This window comes from Octodon degus, unplaced genomic scaffold (assembly GCF_000260255.1).
Source record: "Octodon degus isolate 3935 unplaced genomic scaffold, OctDeg1.0 scaffold01162, whole genome shotgun sequence".
In the NCBI taxonomy this organism is placed as follows: Eukaryota; Metazoa; Chordata; class Mammalia; order Rodentia; family Octodontidae; genus Octodon; species Octodon degus.
This window is the reverse complement of record NW_004525738.1, coordinates 1581-3327: the sequence shown is the minus strand read 5'-3', so window position 1 is coordinate 3327 and position 1747 is coordinate 1581. Positions and strand designations below refer to the sequence as shown.

General features: G+C 41.6%; 1 gene segment (V, D, J or C); it reads right to left on the bottom strand.

Moving 5' to 3' along the window:
- Positions 1 to 279: 279 nt before the first annotated feature.
- On the bottom strand, positions 280 to 585 carry LOC101589554. The segment is given in 1 exon segment: positions 280 to 585. A coding segment is annotated over 1 exon segment (306 nt).
- Between the last annotated feature and the right edge of the window lie 1162 nt (positions 586 to 1747).

Here is a 1747-nt window from a genome sequence, read left to right as displayed (position 1 = left end):
AGGGTGCTTCTCCTCAGTTCACCTAAAAAATTTCAAATACAAAGCCTACAACACTGTCCTCCTGGGTTTTATCTTAAAATCATTTCAGCCCTGCATAGAGGACTGGCACTGTAAAATCCTGCTTTCAACTTCACTGGTGAAAAGCTGACTTGGGGCTATCCATTGTCTGTTGTGCTATGGATATTTATAAGATTTCTTATCAACCACACAGCAGAGAATACACTGAAAGCACAGTGGGGCTCAGAGGCAGACACCCAGCAGCCAAGACCCTGGTGCCCCTCAGAGTTTGCGCCCAGCTCCCCCTACAGCTCCTGCCACTGTGTCACTCACAGCACAGTAGTATACCCCCGAGTCTGACACTTGCACGAAGGCTTTCTCCAAGTGGAAGAAGCTGGCTGCTCTATCATTTGTGGCTTCAAATCCTTTGCTTCTTCCCTTCTCATTGGCTTTCACAGCTTTTAGAAGAAGCTGTGGACCTTCTGTGGGGTACTGGACATACCAGAAAAGTACAGTGTAGCCTGAGGCTGTATAGGAGCAGTTGATGGTCAGCAGAGCCCCTTCTGCGATAGACACTGGGCCTTCCATCTGGGTCACTGATTGCCCACATATCCTTTAAACAGATCTGTGTCATCTAAGGCAAAAACTCTTAGAGAAACTGAAAGATTTTGTGACATCATAGACAAAAGACACTTCGTGGCAAAAGGCGTTTTACTTACCAACTGCTAAGACTACCACAGTCACTACGCTGACAGAAGTGTTCATCATTAGATGTCCCCTAAGTAAGGTTCTTGATTCTTTACATGAAGAACCATCCAAGGCATAGTGAGATGAGCCTACAACTAAGGCAGGAAATCCATCCGTGTAAGGAAGCTGCGCCCCCTGCTGGACGAGGTCTGACCTCCAGCAAGTGCTTTCCTGGACTTCCTCCAAGTCGGAAAAGTGTTCCCATCCCTGATCTCATGTATAGTGGTACTTAGTCTTCAGGTGCTCTGTGCCAGTTTGTAGGACAGCCACTGTACTTCGAAGTTCTGTCTGTGCCTGGGATACTACCTGACATGAAAGTGACCCCGGGGTATTATTCAGCTGTTTAGTGCCTGTCAGATGACATCAATTATCTCGGATTTTTTCATACAGGACTTTATATCCTTATGCATATATTGTGAGACAGCCTGAAATCCAGTAAAAGACATAAAAGTGACCTCAGTGAAATCATATCATTGTCATGTATTTGTTTTTCAGCCACAGTGATTGACAGCTACCAGAAGCTCTATTTTGTTAAATAAAACTAAAATAATGATTACTTGTCTTTGGCTGAGGAATTGCTGCTACATGTACAAAGATACCTTGTATGTTCTAAATTAACATCACTTTTAGGGATAGTATCTTTTAAATATGTTATTGTTACACATACAATCACATTCATCATAGAGAATTTGTACCTGTACATTTATATCTTAATTCTTTTTTCTATTCCTCTCTCTTCCTTTCAATCCTTCTCTTTGTCATTTATAAAAATTTATTTCTCTTGTTTTCCTTCTATTCTTTTTCCTCTCTATCCCTGTTCTCTTTCTTTTCTTCTCCCTCCTCCCTGCCTTGTTCTGCTTTTCATTTGAACATTACTTCTTGAGTTAAAATACGTATCCGCCATTTTGGTCTTTAAATGCCCTTTGGTTTTCTCACACAAGAGAAACAATACGATATTTAAACATGTGCATCTGATTTATTTCAGTTAACATTATGCTCTCAA